General features: G+C 34.9%; 1 protein-coding gene across 1 annotated transcript; it reads right to left on the bottom strand.

Moving 5' to 3' along the window:
• Positions 1 to 8,736: 8,736 nt before the first annotated feature.
• LOC139710854 (uncharacterized) lies at positions 8,737 to 9,767 on the bottom strand. The gene has a single exon (XM_071622776.1). It carries the CDS (start codon positions 9,741 to 9,743, stop codon positions 8,859 to 8,861), a length of 885 nt encoding a protein of 294 aa, XP_071478877.1. The 5' UTR covers positions 9,744 to 9,767; the 3' UTR covers positions 8,737 to 8,858.
• Between the last annotated feature and the right edge of the window lie 6,115 nt (positions 9,768 to 15,882).

Here is a 15,882-nt window from a genome sequence, read left to right as displayed (position 1 = left end):
CCATCTGTTTCTATATGGTCTGTGCTTTGTACTGGGCCATCTTGTCGCGCCAGGTATTGTACTGTGGTTAAAAAATAATTACCTTCTAATATCCACTTTACACACACACGCACACACACAACTGTATATCAAGTGTATATATATATATATATATATATATATATACAGACAACATCACAAGACCGCACTCGGCACCAGTAAGTTTTGTTCTGAGATTGTATTTAGTAATAGTATGTTCGTTTGTTTTTTGTTTAAAAAAGGTGTTGTAATTATTTATGTTTTGTATTAATCGATATGTTGAGTATATTTTGGAATGTATAATATTGAAGGTCAGTTAAGTATGCTTTTACATCTAGGTTGATTTTGTTTATACGTTGTTGTCATTGACTGTGTAGATCCTGAAGAAGGGCATTTTGCCCGAAAGCTTGATTAAAGGGGTGCAACCCAACATCAGCCACGTCTATGTGCAACTTTTGCTGCCAATATATTAACTGTCCTTGCACCGCCCCGCCATGTTGTGGTTAAGTCCTTTGCTGTCGCTATATCGTCAAAAACAAAACTGAAACAAAATTCATGCTGTTTTCGAGCGATTCGCTCTTTCTCAAGTGTTGATACTGAGAAATCAACACTTGAGAAAGAGCGAATCGCTCGAAAATGTGTGTGACGAAATAAACTGTTGGTGAAACCAGCATACACTTTATGTCAGTTTCGTTTTTGATGATATCATCATGCCAACACGTGGACAATGTACTCAATATAATAATAAATATGTATATATGAATAAGGCAACAGATGTTTGGTTCTCAGTATATTAACCTATAAAAGCCCAAGCTATTTTGACCCCTTCCAGGCCCAAGGGGGTGGGGGCCTATACAATGTATAACATCTTTATTATATAACGTATTACCGTCATATTTGGCACATGGATAGTGCAACTCATACTCTACATGACTGAACATTTGAAATTTCTCAAGGTCACTTATTGAGGTCGCCAATTACCAAAATATAAAGAAATGCATAGGAAATATGCTAAAATCATGTTTTTTCTTTGTATTTCTTTCTCCTCTGGTATATATGTTTTTATTTTATATCAATCATTTTCATATTTGACAGAAAAGAAAAGCAAGTCAGCCGTCACTATTTGTTATATGGTTGAAGTTTCTCAAGGTCAACACATGGGGGCGCTATTCATTACAATGCAATATAAAGAAATGTATGAGACCTATATTTCAGTTCAGTTCAGTTCAGCTTTTATTTCTGCATTTCAAAATCAATACAAATCCACAAATCAACAAAATACTTACATAGTCATTTACACAGCTAATATTCGTAACGTTTGGATCTTAGATACATTTTCTTTTTTTTTTCAAGAACGAATATCATATATGAAAGGAAGCAATAGGAAATGATAAAAATGAAATGCAGGGGACCATCATCATAAGCTAAGCTTGACGAGGAAGATGGCCCCAGGTAAAGAGATACATAAAGAAAATCTTGCCACTCACTGAGTGGGGGGTAATTGTGCAAAGGGCACAACGAAGAGATACATAAAGAAAATCTTGCCACTCACTGAGTGGGAAGTAATTGTGCGAAGGGCGTGCGGTGCAGTGCGGTGTGCAATGGTTTGGGATGAATCTTGGTTTGTACGTTGAGTGTTATTTTGTGTATCAGTGTGATGAGGTGAATGTTACTTCAGTTATGGCCGTGAACTCATTGTTTAGGGTGTTTGTTGACCAGGTGGTATGAATATTTATGTGTCAGAAGTATACTGGATTATGAGGGTGTTTTTTAGTTCTCGTTTGAAAATGTTCAACGACGTACGTTGTTTTAAATTAGGGGGTAAAGAATTCCAAATATCTGGTCCATTGTGCTTTAATGATTTTTGAGCTAAAATGATTCTGGGGTTTTCGAGATGGTAATCGGACGACTGACGTGTTGGATATGAATGAACGGTGAAATTTGGAGTGAAGAAGCCATCAAAAATTTTTGGAAGACAATTAAATGTATATTTATACATAAAAACAGCAGTTTGAAAGGTGTGAAGATCCTCAATTTTCAATGTTTTTAGTTGACGAAATAGGGGATTGGATGGGGATAAGTAACGGGAATTGGTAATCAAACGTACAGCACGTTTTTGGAGAGTAAGAATTGGATTAATTTTAGTTGAGCCACAGTTTCCCCAAACGATATTGCAGTATGTGATATGTGGTAAGATCAATGCATTGTATAGAATAGTCAGGGAATTTTGAGAAATGAAGTTTTTCAGTCGATATAAAATTCCTACAGTTCTTGAGACAGACGTGTGGATATTATGAATGTGATCGTTCCAAGTTAAACTCGAGTCAATTGTGATTCCTAAAAATTTAGTAGATCTTACTTCAGTTAAAGATAATCCATCAATATTGATATTATAACTGCTGTTAATGTTCTGTGAAGCAGTAGGTTTGAAACGTATAAAATTTGTTTTAGAGACATTAAGGGATAATTTATTACATATAAACCATCGGGAGACTTTGTCTATTTCCGTGTTCAGAGTATTAAACAGTGTTTCGAGGTTCTCATGGGAGTAAAAAATATTAGTATCATCCGCAAAAAGTATAAATTTAAGAGTTTTTGATGTATTTATTATATCATTAATATATACAAGGAACAGGGTATAGGGGGCCAAGAATTGATCCCTGGGGAACACCACATACAATATTAGAATTCGGAGATTTAGATGACTTAAATAGTACATATTGCTTTCTGTTGGATAAATAATCAATAATCCAAGAAAGTGCTAAACCACGAATACCATATCTTTTTAATTTGTAAATTAATATATCATGATCTATGGTATCAAAAGCCTTTGATAAATCCATGAAAATTCCTATAAAATGTTTTTTATTTGCAAAAGATTCAGTAATCTTATCTAACAATTGAATTATAGCTAAATCGGTGGAATGGCCCTTTCTAAATCCAAACTGATTAGGTATAAGTAGGTCATTTACATGAAGAAAAATGTACAGGCGTTTATGAATAATTTTTTTTCCGGAATTTTAGAAATACTAGGTAATGACGATATTGGTCTATAATTTGTTAAAAGAGAAGGGTCGTCTTTTCTTTTGAAAATTGGAACTACTTTCGCAATTTTTAATGAGTTTGGGCATATTCCAGAAGACAGTGAAAGATTGAAAATGTAAGATAAAGGTGTGGTTATTTGTTTGATGATTTTCTTCAGTATATAAACACTTATTTCATCATGGCCACTAGATCTACTTGGCTTTAATCTGTTAACAATCTCCAGTATTTCTTCCTCATCTGTTGGGGTAAAGAAAAGGGATTTGTCGCAGTTTGGTGGAAGAAATTCAGTAAAATTTGAATGAACATGTTTGTTTTTTATTTTTGAAGCTAATTGGGGGCCAATATTTACGAAGTATGAGTTAAAAGCATCAGATATGATATATTGATAATATGATATATTGCTTGGGATAGGTACATATTATTTTGGTGTCACATTTCATATTTCCATAATATTGGGATTTTGAGTTTGCAGATTGATAAACAAATGATATTACAGACAAAGCTTGTATAAAAATGACAAAAAATAAAACGGTAGTCTTTGGAAAATGCTGTATTTTCGATTATTTTCGATTATTTCTATCATATCTATTGCTTGATGCCTGTGTCATGTGAAAATAACGGAAATAATAATTAGACCATTTCAGGGTAATTCGCGACCATTGTTACTTCACATTTTTGTCCTTCAGCAAATTACAGCCAAGAAAACGCCCATTTCATCCATTATTATAATTGTTAACTGAAATTGAAACAGAAAAACATGCAAGATCTGACTGTCTGACTGACCTGGTTGTCAGTTTACGGTTGCCATGGCAACCAGCAATATCAGACATAGCCAAATCATATATCAAAATGTTTGCAATAATATTTCAGGAAAAGTCACCAAATTTGGTTGAAATCGGGTAAAGGGTGTAGGAGTGGCAAATGAAAATATGGTGGGGGCACAATGATTTACCTATGTATCACTGTTCGGTACTTATTTCATTTACTTTGCTGAGAAGAAAACTTGCTTTGTAATCACGTGGTAGTGAAGAGTAAACTTAATTTATCCCGTTCATTCATGATCAATGTCGTTAATGTGAATTTACATGTATCGTGTCGTATCCATCTTATTTTTAACTGCTCATGTAAGTGTAGCATCCCATCTGAGTCACGCACACGATGTGCACTCGCAAACAGACAGACATGCACACACATACACATGCACACATAAGCGCGCGCGCATATGCACATGCATGCATATACAATCCCTTGCATGCATCCAGTTCCGGTTCATCTGCTTGCACATCAAAAGAGAAAATGATACTTTCGGAATTTACTATTAACAATTAATTTTTCAATCTTGCGAAAGTTTATCTCAATTCCCCATTCCGATATCACACTGACGTCACTATAACGGTGTCTGTCTGCGGTATAATGTGTAGCAAATGGACAAATTTGAACAATTTCACTGTGCCGCTGGACTATATGCAAAAATTTGTTTTGAACTCTCATTGTGCTATACATAACAGGCACTGCATTTTCAATCTTGCGAATGTTTCTTTCAATTCTTCCATTCTGAGATCATTATTGACGTCATTTGACCATTTCTGTGTGTAATCGGTACTGTGTAACAAAATAACATACAAATTCAAACATTATTATTTCACTATGCCGTTGGACTATTTGGAAAAATTTGTATTGAAACTCTCTTTGTCTACATAATACTGCATTTTGTCAATCTGGCTCATGGCTCAGAAACGTTTTCAGACTGTTTAACGATTTGTGTTTGTATGGCTTAGGTTATCGTTGTTTTAAAGTAATATTGTTATCATGCCTTGTCATCAGCATTATATCATTTGCATGGTAGCAGTAAAACGCTAAATATTATTCTATTTTCATGGTTTATAATAAAAATCGGTGATAATCCCAGTAATAATCGTCTCGATAAAAACGAAAATATTATCTTATCTGCAGATTATGTGGGAGTGGCCACTAGTCCTATACTAATGCACTGACATCTTGAAGAAAAAAAACATATCAAACTCCGGTGACGAGGAATCTTGCAAGCGCAATACAGGTGGCTATTTCGTTATGCTCTGACATACACTCGTGTATTTCATTTCTTTCTCCTGCCTTATTTGCTCTCTTTTCCTTTACGTCCCTTTCCTTCTTTTCATTGTTTTCGTTATCCTTAAGAAGACAACATTGTCATCTATATAGGGACTTTTACATTACAAGCTGTGCTTTTTAGTGGGTCCCTCTCATTTCATGATTGTAAAATTGCCTTCTCTTGTTATTTGTAATTACGACGCTATGTCCAGTCTTATGTTCAATCATTTGTATCATGCTATTTGTGTTTGAGATGTGGAACAATAAATCAAATCGAATCAAATCAAATCAAACTAAATATTTCATCGGAATCTGCGTAAGTTATTTCTTTCTTTTCCGATTCCAATGAAACTTTCACCCGTCCACTCGTTCGCTTGATTAAGTTTATTTATCAAAGTCAATTATACAGTGGAGGGATTTTGTTTTCTCTTTATGTGGCTATACAAATGAAAATTGTCAATATTTCCAAGCATGGAATTCATCAAGGATACCGAATACATTGAAAATTCGTCTTCACACATAATCATTATGTATAATATATTTGTATATATATATATATATATATATATATATATATATACATATACATATACATATATATATATATATAAAATATATATATATGTATATATATATATATATATATATATATATATATATATATATCAGTTATTCTTTTGTGTGAATGGGGCTACAGCAGCAAGAGCTAGGAAGGGGACAAGCTTTGAAAGAATCACCCAGCAAAATTTTGATTGCAATTTGAGGGTTTAATCTGCCGTAATAGACTGTGCTCTTTCCCCCTTCACTTACATGGAATCGTTGCACCTACTTACACAACCATCATTGTGAGAACGTACCCTGGTATATATAAATATAAATGAATAAATGAATAAATTTTATGTATCTATATTCTATTCATTTCTGGTCAGTTTTCCTCTGTTTACGTTTGTTACATACTCAAAAAGCTGCATCACTTCGGTGATCCCTCGTATTTATCCCCAAGTTGAATTATCCTTCGGGTTTATGCCAGGTTTAAGTGCGTGCGTGTGTGTCACACACAAAGGGCACTGCTATAGCTTCTGACCATCCGAGCATTGAGAATCTAGGGTTCACTGAACTAGGGCTTTCTATAGCTCAGTCGGTATCGAGCACCGGGCTAGCTCCGGAGGTCTCGGGTTCGAATCCCGATGGAATCCCATTTTCTTTGCTCAATTTTCCAATAATAAATTATATTAATTTCTGGCCAGTTTTCCTCTGTTTACGTTTGTTACATACTCAAAAAGCCGCATCACTTCGGTGATCCCTCGCATTTATCCCCAAGTTGAATTATCCTTCGGATTTATGCCAGGTTTATATTGTGCGTGCATGTGTGTCACACACAAAGCGCACTGCTATAGCTTCTGACCATCCGAGCATTGAGAATTTAGGGTTTCTGGGACGAACACTGAACTAGGGCTTTCTATAGCTCAGTCGGTAGAGCACCGGGCTAGCTCCGGAGGTCTCGGGTTCGAATCCCGATGGAATCCCATTTTCTTTGCTCAATTTTCCAGTAATATCTATTTCGATGAATTATGCTAAATCACTGAAATCAAATTAATCAAGGACATTACGCTCTAACGTTATCTTCAAGGCCATAATAAGGTCCAACATCGTTGCAAACGCAAAGCCAGAATGTTTACCGCGGTCATTATAAAAGGAGGGTTAAATCCTTTGCACTGCATGTAGACCTAAAATCGCCAGGGTCACAACACCTGAATGGCTACTTTGAACAAACATAATTTAACACCTTGTTGTCATTATTTAACACCTTGTTGCCTTGCAATGGTTTACGAGTTATTTATCTGACAGATTTCAATATGTACATGTGAACAGTTTTGATTCTTCTATGAAGAAAATAGAATGTGGTGTTCCGCAAGGAAGTTTGTTAGGCCCACTGTTATTTATAGTTTACATTAATGATTTTTATAGATCTTCAGATAAACTCTCTTTCATATTATTCGCGGATGATTCCAATCTTTTTTATTCCCACCCTGACCCTAATACTTTGATTAGTACAGTGAATGATGAATTGAAGAATGTCTCACAATGGATATATGCAAATAAACTGTCACTGAATATTGAGAAGACAAAGTATATGTTTTTCAGTAATTCTTTAGATAGATTACCAGGTAATGTTATATTTGACACTACTCCCCTAGAAGAGGTTTCGTCTATTAAATTCTTAGGTGTTTGTGTTGATAATAAGTTATCATGGAAGTGTCACATAAACAATATTTGTAAAGTAATTGCACGTAACATAGGCATAATGAATAGATTGAAATATTATCTTCCTTCTTCGGCTTTGATTACGCTTTATTCAAGTTTGGTATTGCCGTACTTGAATTACGGAATTCTTGCTTGGGGGAATACATATTCGATATTGTTAGATAAACTTTTTCTTCTGCAAAAGATGGCGCTCAGAATCGTTTTTAACCTTCATATCCGAGCACATACTGACAAGCTTTTCCTTGAGCACAAAATTCTGAAAATAAAAGAGTTGTATTTGTTTCAACTTGGTCAATTTATGTTTAATTACAACTGCAATCATCTACCCAAAATATTTTATTCTTTATTTCACCGTAACAGCCATAACTATCCCACTAGACAATCTAAAGAATTTCATCTTCCCTTAGTTAGAACTGTACACACTCAAAATACATTTGTTTATACCGGACCCAGATTTTGGAATAGCTTAGATAATGATCTAAAAGAATCTGTGAAGTTAATTACATTTAAGTATAAACTCAAAAAATATTTGTTTTCTAAATATACCAGTTAATTCTGTTCAATGAAAAAACCCGTCATGTTTCACTTTTCCTTGAGATTTTGTAGTGTGTCCACAGACCTTTTCCATCCCTCTCCTTTTCCTTCTCTATTCTTCCCTGCTCCTTTTTCCTCGTTCTTCGTTGTCCAGTATCTGTCTGAGTGCATTTCCTCAAATTCTGTTGTTTCTGTGTATTGTGTTATTGTTGTTGTTGTCGTCGTTATGTTTTTTTTTTTTTGTGGCCGATTGCATATCTTCCTTTCCGTTCAATTTTCCTGGCACACCTGGCCCCATAGTGTCTGTGCCACAAATGTGATATGTTATATAGTTTATACGTTTGCATCCTAAAATCCTAGTAAGTATTGTTCATAGTATCAACATCATTATATCAATGAGTAAAATGTACAATAGTATATATAAGAATTTAAAATAAATATGTCTTATTGGTATAACAAATTGGTGCTGTTGTTGTTTTGTTCCAGTGTTCCACGTTTTACAAGCGTGGCTTTTTTAGTGGAACACTGTTTTCCATCATTGTGATTATTTACTATTTTTGTTGCCATGACAAAGTGCATTGTTTCTTTTTCATTCGTGTATAATTTATATTGTATTGAAAAAAAAATCCTTTATCGGACGAGTGTAAGAGAAATGTAAAAAAAAATTTGTATCACTTTGGATTATGTCAACTTTTTCTTTTCTTTTCTTTGTGATGATGGAAATAAATAAACTATCGTTAATCCGAAAAAAAAAATTATTGACATTTTATGCAAGCATATCTTTCCTTTGCCAATCTTCAAACTTTCAATGGTCTGGTTTCTTCCTAAACACGACTTTCCCCTCCAAAATTCTTTTCATTGTATTAAGTTCAGATGAACAAGTAGAAGGAAAGACTGTCACGCATAGTCTATAGATACCAGAGACCGTATTCTTTGAATCTCTGGATTTTCACGTCGTAACCTTCTATCCAGTTATTATGCAAGACCACTGGATCAATGTCAGGGTGAGCATTTCGCCATGCTTGGTTAAAGAACTCGTTCCCATTTGGAAAGTAGACCGGGTCAAGGATGCTGATGTTAAGAGACTCATTGGAAACCGAATCTTTTAGTACGTCGTTAAGAAGGATTTGGTCCGGAACTTTGGGTTGCAGCTTGACGCGCTCAATCCATCGCCGGACGAATCCCCGGGTCGCTTCGGTTGCCCGGTAGAAGACGAACCCGGCGCAGCGAATGTCTCTGTAGTCGTTCCCGTCGTCGTGTTGGTCCATTTCTAATTGTAGGTCGAAGTCGTTCCTCAAGAACGGCATGGGATTCTTCAGCCATACCGTATCGACATCCGTAAAGAGCACATCCATTTTCCGGTCTAAAAAGTACAAGATGTAAGTCGGTCTTCGGTTGACGAGCCGGATGTATTTGTCGGAACCAAAGTGCAGGAATTCCGTGTCGTTCGACAGTTCGGCTCTGTCTCCGAATGGGAGCCAGACTTGTAGGTTCGGATCCGATCGATTCCGAAGGAGACGAAAGGTGGGCTCGTCTTCGGCGACGATGATCACACGGTCGTTGAGTCCACAGCGTTTCAAACTTTCCAGCCAGTTACAGGTCATGTCTATGTACGCGTAGTTGGTTGTTGTTAAAATGACAACATGTTCGTTGTCAGGCTTCCTTACCTCTGAGGCAACAGATGGTTCGCGTTTTGAGCTATTTCGGAGCAACGAAAGTTGTGAATCTTTCTCAGATAGCAAGGATTTAGCGTTTGACGATCTAACAGAGTGAGATACGGGTCGTCTCACCATCGCAAAACCTTTATTCCATTTTAATCCTGCAGAAAAAACGAAAATGATGCTAAACGACGGTGACAATGAAATCAACTGAGATCAGTTATATTGCTTTTCACCTGTTTTCAGAGGGAAAACATAACCCACCCCCTTATCAGTTGATTTTTATTCTTGTCTCTGACCGCCATGAAAATCAAAAGGATAATCGAAATGGACTTGCTAGACCAAAATTGCAACGAATATTGATTTATCCACTCCATAAACTTGAAGTAACCTGCTCCCGGAATGAATGAAAAGAATAGTCCCCACCCTCTTTATGAAAAAAAAAATAGAAATTTAAAGAAAAGAATATTACTCGATTCCTATAGACACTCAAAATAATGCCAGTAGGGGTATGATAATAATGATTATAGCAGATGCAATGCATTGAGTATAAGATTTTGTAAGATAGAAATCACATGAATACTCTGATGATAATGTGTAAGAATCGAAAGAGGTTTATTCCATATAATCATTATCACTTGCAGTCGTTTTAAAAAGTATCTTGTGTATAAACTTTGAATCAATATACACAATCATACACAAAGACACACTACGTGCGTGCATATATATATATATATATATATATATATATATGATATATATATAACAGATAATATATAATATATATTATATATTTATTATATATATATATATATATATATATATATATATATATATTTGATATGAAATGCGTGCATGCACTTAGATATGTCTGTGTAGGTGTGTGCGTATACAACTGAAAAATTCGTGAATTATTTTGCATAGGCCTATAGATTCAAGAATAGACCCTAGCCAACAACGTTTTGACATTATGTGACGGACATAAACATTGTCCCAACACACCTGCTTCGGAGAGCCGGCTTGAAAGAAAGTAGTAAGCAACACATAGCACCGTCATGCAGATAACCACCTGAAAAAAGCAAAGAAGAGAAATCTAATACTAGTACACAGACAACAACAATAACAAATGTAACTTACAGGTGTCATGAGATTTTCTAATGCTAAACATCAGTGCATACAATTATCAAGACATACCCCGTCCCTCATAGGTACGGAACATGAAAATGAAAATCATCTGGTTCAGCTACCGTCTTTGCGTAATCATAAGCCAGTACATCCAGTCATGTTATAATTTTGCTCCTAATACTAATTAGGTTGCAATTTTCGATCCTTTAAAAATTAGTGAAAGTTTATCATAATCAAATCTGTATACTTTATAAAACATGTATAATACATACATGTATACATACAGGACCTATAGACAAACACATAATCTCAATATACATCCGTGCACTCTAATAAATCAGTACAACATGTATGCTGTCAATTATTTACATCATAATTATATCAAAATCAACTAAAGACAGATGAATATAAGGTGTATGTTATTCATGATGTATATGGAACATGAGAATATGCTAACTTTGATTCAGCAAACTAATTGCGTAAATCATCGCCGCTGCCATTATTCATCTTTTAAGTTAATCTTTTCATCCTAACTCGTAAAAATAATAATTATGGAGGCGGTCGCATGCTGCGTCACCTGCTTCCCCAGACGTCTTCCGATCCGCAAACGCATGGTCACCCTCGTACACTGCTCCTTGCTCCTTGTTTCTTGTGTGGCTACTTCTATACCAGTGGTAAACTTCTGCTAAGATAATAGCAGGAAACAACATAACAAGGAACTATCTATAATAATGGGGGAAACTACTGGGAATTTCATTACAAATTTTCCCACCTATGTATATATGTCTACATCTATGTAATCATATCATATATCTCTATATTTCTCTCTATTATATATATCTTATATACATTTATATTTAATTAGATCTACCATGTTTCTAAATACATTATATTTCATCTACATTCACACACGAACACGAACATACACACACACACACACATATATATATATATATATATATATATATATATGTGTGTGTGTGTGTGTGTGTGTGTGTGTGTGTGTGTGTATGAATATATAGTCATCGCTATCAACACCTATACTTTTACTTCTTCCAATTCGATTCAAATGAAATTTCATTTCCAATAACACATGTTTGTTATCGATACAGATTCAAAAAATACAAAAGGTACAATGTATTACAACAACGAATGTGCATGTATACTAATATGGAACTAATTGTTCAAAGTAATTGTGGACTGAGTAATTGGGAAAGAGGGACCCACGTAAAAGACAAGCTTATAGGAATGTGGGCCAATCAATACATCGAACTTACAACTTCTTGTAATGAATCTGTTATCAATACACGTATCTACTAAATTCGAGATCAAAACGTTCCATATTGCCAGTCATCATGGATGGATTTTTTTCTTCAGGTGAAAATTACAGGACGAGTCATCTCCTTATTGGTCTTGCAATGACCCAAAGTTCGCTATGATGCTCTGTGTAAATAATAAAATAATCATCTTGGATCAAAGAAGAAAAACAAATTAGAAAATACTTACCGTAAAAAAACAATGTTAAATGATAAATCGTTCTGTGTGACGATGTCAAGAATATACGATCATCGTTGTCCTGTTTCTCAACGCATATCGGTCATTATGGAGTCACTCTGCTGTAGCTCTTTCTCCGAAATATGATTTTGCCGGGTATATAGTCCACTCCCCAGTTATTCCCAAAGGCCACAAGAATGAAATTAACTAATAACCAATCCATCTTCCTGCAGACCTCAAATATTTACGCTTGGCTAACATGAAGGCCTATCACACAAAGAGTTCACTCCCACTCCTTTCTCTCGGCTATACTAATCCCCAAGTTCGAGTGACACGAGAGATCCATTTTCTTATTTCTTTGAAGATGAGTATATTAAACATGTAGGGAAGACATATTAAGCACTTTTGTTATGTGGGTAAAAAGTGTGTGACTATTCCGTTACTTTGTACAGCGATATCAGCTTATGACATTATAATTGTATTGTTTGCATGTTGATACATAAAGATTATTGCAAAAAATAGTGCGCACGTTGTGTGTGTGTGTGTGTGTGTGTGTGTGTGTGTGTGTGTGTGTGTGTGTATCTGTCTGTATGATCGACCATATTACAAAGTATCTGTTCATACAAAATCGTGCTTATTGACCTATATCCGTCATGCAATACTGAATGAAGTGAATGACAAATCACTCATGAAATCCGAATCCCTTAAACACCTGCGTCTTTAAAATAAATTGCTATCCCTTGAAGTGCTCGCAAGGTTTACATCTACTCATTTTAAAAGAATATGGACGTAGGGCGAAAATCCACCGAATCGTAAACGCGTGGTATTTGCAAAGATCTTGAAGCTGCAGCTCGCAAATATTTGAGGCAGCGTGGGCTCACTAGACCTGGAACCTCATAATATGGGCTGGTTTGATCTTACATTTTGGTCATCTTTAAGGACTATAATATCACACTACGCAGGCTATGGCTATTTATGATTGACACGTTATTCCGACACACACAAATATGTGCACTTTGTAATCTGGAGTATATAGCAGCAACATCAGGTATTCACATTATTTACTGATTTGCCTCCACATACCTCGGATTTATTTTCTCTAAAAGTGTAAATTCTTCCACACATAATCAAGTGTGGATTCAGTAACCTGATGCAGAAAGAGTAGTGAAACATTTGATTAAAGGTTTTAGGAAAGTCGGACTAATCATTCAAAAGATTGGAATTCGTAAAGTTTGGTTTGATTTCTTGTGCTACTCTCTCTCTCTCTCTCTCTCTAGCTCTAGAATGCACTTTCAATATATTTGGGTACATGACTATGTATACACACCAACCCAATCAATAATAATTGGGGATATTTTTCATGACAAGACATGATATGACTATGTTCATTGTTTGTAAAAAAAAAGAAAAAAAGGAAATGTGCATTTTAAAGTGTAATCTTCATTATTAGTAATGTGAATTATAATCTGCAGTATCATGCAAACATTTCTCTATTCATTATACATGTTCTTACAAACTGAACATGATTATAAACTCGGTGTTTTGTGCAATATCCTGACCAGTTTGTTTGTTTGTATGTTTGTTAATGTCATCAGTGAACAGAAATTAATATTTTTCCTTTGCACATGTGTATGTGTATTGAAAGTAAATTGTTAATTATGGCATGTTTTGTGATGAGATTGTAAAGCGCATAGGGAACATTCATTTGTTTTATGCACTATATAAACAATTTCATTATTATTATTATTATTATTTGCAAAATTTACAATGTGACATTTTGCCACTAACACCTTGAAATATCCTGCAATAGGGACAATCAAATTTACTTTACAAAAAAAGAAAAAGAAAGCATACATGTTCAGTCTGTTCCACAAAAGATATAATACAATGATGACCATAATCTCGTACTGGGATATCAAATTTTATTCTCACAATGCATACAAGTGCATTGCACCAGGATGATTACACATGGGTGACATAAAATCATTTGTACAATACAAACCAATGCTGCCAAGTCCCTGCCTGGGCATACAAGATTTATATTTACAATTTCTGTACAATAATAATTAATAATATAAAGGCCAGGGAGGGACTTGAGAGTATCACAGACATTTTGACTTATCATTTCTTTCAGTACTATAAAGACATGCATAAGAAACATAATATCTTCATTTTTTTTTCTTACTTCAAAGTTCATACACTTACTTAAATGGTAAGGGTTTCATTGTCAAACAGCATGGAACGGAAAGCATTGAGAACCATTTAAATTAATTTCATGCAGTTTTTGATCTAGCACGAGTGGGAGCGGGAAACAACACAACCGGCACTTTTCACCTCTGAGCATTACTAAAATGGCAATTTTTGATGTGTCTCTATCTTGATTCTTCTCTATCAACTATGAAATCCATAATACTTGTAAACCCTGCAACACTGCTCAATATCAATCACCACAACTAATTATATCAAGCAAACCACCTTTGTATTAAAAAAAGAAAATGAAATTAGATCAGAGCAGAAGAGATAAATGACAACTAACTGAGATGTGAATAAAGGTTTTTTTTTCTGGTTTAGTGACTCCATTGTTTGAATTACCTTTAAAAAAATAACAAAATGAAAATATGGAAAAGCTGCTGGAACCCCTTCCCCTTAGAAAATGAATACAGCAAAATTACATGGAATTGGAAACTGAAATTTGAAACTGTTACTTTAAAAAAAAAAGTTTCAAACAAATGTATTGACAGCGCATATACAGTGTATCATATCCGCAGTGTCTGGTACCAAATTTCTTCTCTGTGAACACAGTCATATCAAACTTGATCAAATTGAAACCAACATATGAAACATGGTCCTGCAGAAAAGAAAAAAAAATGAAGCTGGACATTTTCTGATTTTTTTTTTCTTTTCACCAAAGCAAATAGAACCCTCCTCGCACACAGCAATCTTAAAATTTCACAGACGACTTTGGCAGATAGAACATTAAATGTGCATTACTTCCAATGCTAAATGATGATCCTTGGCAAGCCTGAGAAGGAAATTCACTAGATTTCTGGCATCCCCTAAAACAAGCACTAGCTACTAGACCCTCCATGTCCCTGGCAAACAATCCACTAAATGCAATCATACAACAACATGAGGCCATATCCCTTCTCCAAATCCCTGTTTCAACTAATCTGCCTATTAATCAGGGGTACCTTTAATAAATGTCCAGCAAAACAACTCAAACCCTACATCACTAAAGCAAAATGGTTTTAACTACATAATCCAGTGTCCACAACCAAAGAGAATTAAACATGAACATTAAAAAACTAGATATATCGCTACGGCGACTGATATGCCTCCGCCATAATGCATGGTTCTCCTAATAGGTCTATAGTACAATGTCTTGACAATGTGTGATGACAGTTTCACACAATTGGCAAAATATTAAAATGACAGGTTTGACACAAATGTGCTGAATGTTCACTTTCCTAGGACTAGGTTCAATTGGATGAATGATTAAAATGTAAGAGTGCAGGTATTTGGGGAACTGATGATTTTTACTTGACTTTTGACCTTTTTATACGTTTATGCATTGAGTAATTTTCAAGGTATTGAGAAAAAGCATAATTTCAGTATCAAATGGGAAAAAAGCATTACCTAAACCTGGCCTTTGACC

The sequence above is a fragment of the Diadema antillarum genome, unplaced genomic scaffold, assembly GCF_040938485.1.
Source record: "Diadema antillarum isolate AM-2024a unplaced genomic scaffold, OU_Dant_1.0 seq00001580_RagTag, whole genome shotgun sequence".
NCBI lineage: Eukaryota > Metazoa > Echinodermata > Echinoidea > Diadematoida > Diadematidae > Diadema > Diadema antillarum.
The sequence above is the reverse complement of the archived record's forward strand: the minus strand, read 5'-3'. Positions and strand labels throughout refer to the sequence as shown.

What these genes read in the sequence shown, in the direction of transcription:
- LOC139710854 (XM_071622776.1), bottom strand. Translation starts at nt 9,743, where the DNA reads ATGGTGAGACGACCCGTATCTCACTCTGTTAGATCGTCAAACGCTAAA.